The sequence below is a fragment of the Cataglyphis hispanica genome, unplaced genomic scaffold (assembly GCF_021464435.1).
Source record: "Cataglyphis hispanica isolate Lineage 1 unplaced genomic scaffold, ULB_Chis1_1.0 scaffold106_size4018, whole genome shotgun sequence".
NCBI classification, from domain to species: Eukaryota; Metazoa; Arthropoda; class Insecta; order Hymenoptera; family Formicidae; genus Cataglyphis; species Cataglyphis hispanica.
Genome location: NW_026098877.1, coordinates 1 through 4,018, shown reverse-complemented (window position 1 = coordinate 4,018; position 4,018 = coordinate 1). Strand labels below are relative to the sequence as shown.

At 57.6% G+C, this 4,018-nt stretch overlaps 1 protein-coding gene across 1 annotated transcript; it reads right to left on the bottom strand.

Annotated features, from left to right (window-relative positions):
* Positions 1-17: 17 nt before the first annotated feature.
* Positions 18-1,690, bottom strand: LOC126858631 (uncharacterized; the record flags this gene model as incomplete). The annotated part of the gene is made up of 1 exon (XM_050609112.1): positions 18-1,690. A coding segment is annotated over exon 1 (1,673 nt), but the record flags the coding sequence as incomplete, so codon positions are not given.
* Positions 1,691-4,018: the final 2,328 nt, after the last annotated feature.

Below are 4,018 nucleotides of genomic sequence, written 5' to 3'. Positions count from 1 at the left end.
CGCGGTTCGCGACGTACACCTTCCAGCGTGAGGGGTGGCCGCGGATCCAGCCTAATGCGACAGTCGAGTCGGACCACAGATGGATGGGCGCGTCTCCTGTACCGAGAGCCTGGTGGAGGTGCGCCACTAGCCTGGCAAGCAACGAGGCCGCGCAGAGCTCCAAGCGAGGTAGTGACATCGTTCTCAACGGCGCTACCCTGGTCTTTGCTGAAACAAGAGCAACTTTGATTTCTCCTTGGCGGATTTCCGTCCTCGCGTAGACAACGGCGACGTAGGCCCGCTCGGATGCGTCCGCGAAGCCATGCAGCTCGACTCGGGCGTCTGCTTCGCTGATGGGCACGCGTCGCTGGACGCGAATTTCCTCCAGACGAGGGAGGTCAGCTTGGAACCTGCTCCATTGTTGCGCGTTGGCCTCGTCCAATGGAGTGTCCCAGTCCAAGCCTTGCAGCCGCGTGGACTGAAACTGGATCTTTGCCCGTATGACGGTCGGAGCCAGCCAGCCCAGTGGGTCGAAGAGGCGGGCCGTCAGCGAGAGGACGGACCGCTTCGTGTAAGTTGACACCTTGATGAACCGAGTGGAGAAGGAAAAGCAGTCCCCGCTCGGGTGCCAGTGGAGGCCGAGAGTAGCGTGATTCTCCTGCGGCGTCCACGACAGCCGGTCGCGTTGTGTCCGGTGCTCCGGTCGCGCAATGCGCGCTAATAGGCGGGGGTCGTTGGCCGACCACTTCCTCAGCGGAAACCCGCCCGCCGTGCACCGCTCCGTTAGCTGCCGCTGGAGATCCATGGCTTCCTCGATGGAGGGTGCGCCCGTGAGAATGTCGTCCACGTAGACATCCCGGCGCAGCACCGCTGATCCATGGGGGAAGTGGGCCTCCTCGTCGTCGGCGAGTTGTCGCAGAGAGCGCACCGCCAGGAACGGAGCGCAGGTCATTCCGTACGTCACGGTGTTGAGCTCGAAGGTCTGCGGAGCAGTCTGGTCCTCGTAGCACCACAGAATTCTCTGAAGATGTCGATCCTCCGGGGCGACGAGAATCTGGCGATACATCTTCTCGATGTCACTCGCCAGCACGAAGCGATGGGCTCGCCACCGCAGCAAAACGTCTTCCAAGGCGGGCAACAGATTGGGGTCCACCTTGAGATGCCTGTTGAGGCTGGCTCCTGAAAGAACCGTAGACGAGCCATTAAAAACGATTCGAATCTTGGCCGAGCTTCCCTTGCGCATCACGCCGTGATGAGGCAGGTAGCAGTCGGCCAGTCCTGCAGCGCCGGCAGGCTGGGCAGGGGATATGCTCCAGGACTTCATACCTCGCATGAAGTCGGTATACAGCTGCTTCCAGCTGATCGTCTCGGGCGAACCTGCGCTCCATATGCCCGAGCAAGCGGGCTGCGGTGCGCTTGGTTCCCGCAAGGTCTGGGAGCGGCAGCCTGAAAGGCAGACGCAGACAAAGCGGCCGCTGGCGTCTCGCGAATGTGTTCGGACGAAGTGATCCTCAGCTTCTTGCTCGTCCGTGGTGGGTGGAACAGTCTTGGCCACGACCTCCTCCTGTCGCCAGAATTCCTGCACCAAGCCGTGAAGGTCGTCGTCTGCAACAGTGGTGAGTCTGGGCGAACCGGGTTGTGGCTGAAATGCCGACGGAACCCGACGAAAATCCAACCCAGCGTTGTCCTCTGGGCCACAGGTTGCTGACATCCTCCACGTCGAAGACCGGGTTGCAAGATAACTGCGCACACATCCGCACCGAGAAGAAGTTCTACCGGGTCGGCTGCGAAGAGTCCGGGTCGGCAAGTTCGATGTCGTCGATGTGCGGCCACGTCTTGCGACTCACTCGGATGCTACCATTGTAGAGCGTCAGCTATCTGAGGATGAGCGCCGAGACCTGCAGCGGCGGACCTTCGCGCAGCGGCGTGAGCGCGAGCTCGACTCGGCCCCGTGCGCCCGTAGGTTGACCGCCAATGCCGACAATGGATGTCGAGGCAGGAGTCCGGGCCAATTGCAGTCGCTGGACCAATGACTCGGCGATGATCGATACTTCGGATCCCTGGTCGATGAGGGCTCGAGCGGTGTGAAGAACGCCAAACTTGTCGGCCACGCGGACACGCGCCATCGCGAGAAGCACTGCCGATACGGCTTTCACAAGTCGGTTCGCGGAAAGCGATGATTTGGCGACTTCGGTGAACTTGCACGCATCGTGAAGCGTCGAGTAATGACGCGCATCGCACATCGAGCACGTCTTCTTTGACGAGCAGTCACTCACTTGTGCTTCTCGAGACAATTGAAGCACAACTGATGTCTCTCTACGTGCTGCTGTCGCTCCGATGCCGTCTTGGCCTTGAACGCGTCACAAAACATTATCTAATGTTCTTGGTGATACAAGGAGCATCGGCCGCGATTGCTTTCCGGTTTCCGCACATGATGCACTCGCGAAAAACGTCCGGAAGTCGCGCCCGGTTTTGCGGCACTCGGTTCCGGCTTGGGCGGTTGCAACGACTCGACCGTGTGCAGCCGTCGGTCGAGGAACTGAATTAACTCCGCGTACGATGGCGGATCCGTCGTGTCACCTATCGCACTCTCCCATTCTCGGCGGGATCGGGAGTCCATGAGATCGACAACGAGATGGACAAACAAGTCCTCGCCGCTTGTTATCGGTCGACCGATGCTCTCGAGGGAGCCGACAGTGCTCAAGACGCCGTGGTAAAGATTACGCAAATCTGTGCTCGACTCACCCTTTACCCGTTGAATCGCCAGGAACCTCGCGATGTACGATCGCACGAGCAGGCGCTTGTTCTCGTAGTAGTCCGTGAGAATCTTCCACGCGCGATCAAAATTCTCGCCTGTAGTGGGCAGACTGCGGATGAGAAGTTCCGGCTTCTCCCTTCAGGCACGCCTTGAGGTAATGAAATTTCTCGACATTGGTAGCCGAGGCATCCTTCTCAATGAGGGACTGAAAGAAGTCTCGGAACGACGGCCAGTCCTCATACAGCCCGGAGAACTGAGGAAGTTGTATCTTCGGCAAGGTCGTTTGCGGCGGCTGTGATGGTGTGCCAGCAGCGGAAGCCTCGGTTTTCTCCGTAGATCTGAGACGGCAGAGCGCATCCAGGGGCATGCCTTTCTGCGTGAGGTACGCTTCCTTGGTTAGCGCTAGCATGTCCTTCTTGACGTAGTCGGTCTCGCGTAGGGCCTCCCAGGACGTGCCGAGCTTATCATGGTTGAACTCGAATTTCGCCCAGTTGGCTTCCAGGGCTTGGAGTCGTGCTTCCACCAGCCCGACAGAAAGATTGGCGGACCTCGACTTCCGCAAGTTCTCGTACGAGCGTGCAATGCACCCGTACAGCTCCAATTGCGTCCATATGGTTGAGTCCGTGTCTTTACTCATCTTTGTCTTTTATGATGTGATGATCGAAGAAGCTCCGACGAAAATCACAGGCACTGCACTCACTGCACCCACAGGCACCGGATAGCGAGATCCCGCTCGAAGGACCAGCAAATGTGCGCGAAAGTTATGTGTAAAACGTAACGTGCGAGCGAGCGTGCTCCAAAAGATAAGCGCGAAATGAGACGGCCGACGGACAAACACACCCGCGAGTATTGAGATGCGATTAATTCTACGACGAATATAATATGTACACTGCTTATAAGAGTAATTATACGTGTCATACGACTGTAATTCGCGGCGAACGAACAGCGATAAATCGTCTGTCTCGGAATAACTCCGGTAGTCACACTGAAATATGCGAATATTTCTCCACGAAAACAATTTCTGTTATCACTAGGATAGCGTGTACGCGTCGATTGTTTTAGCGGACTGCGCCGAGCTCTGCTCGCTTTTATAAGGTCATCGCCTTCTCAAAGGATCTAGAAGGTTCCCGAAATTCGCTCATTTCCGCCGACAGTTTTTCTGTGACTTGTTTGTCACAATTTCATCTGAGATCCTTCGAGAAGGGCGACGGTGTTTGTTGTTGCCGCGCGTTTTCGCTCGGTCGAAGAAACGCCGCCTCGCATCGCGCGGCAACAACATGC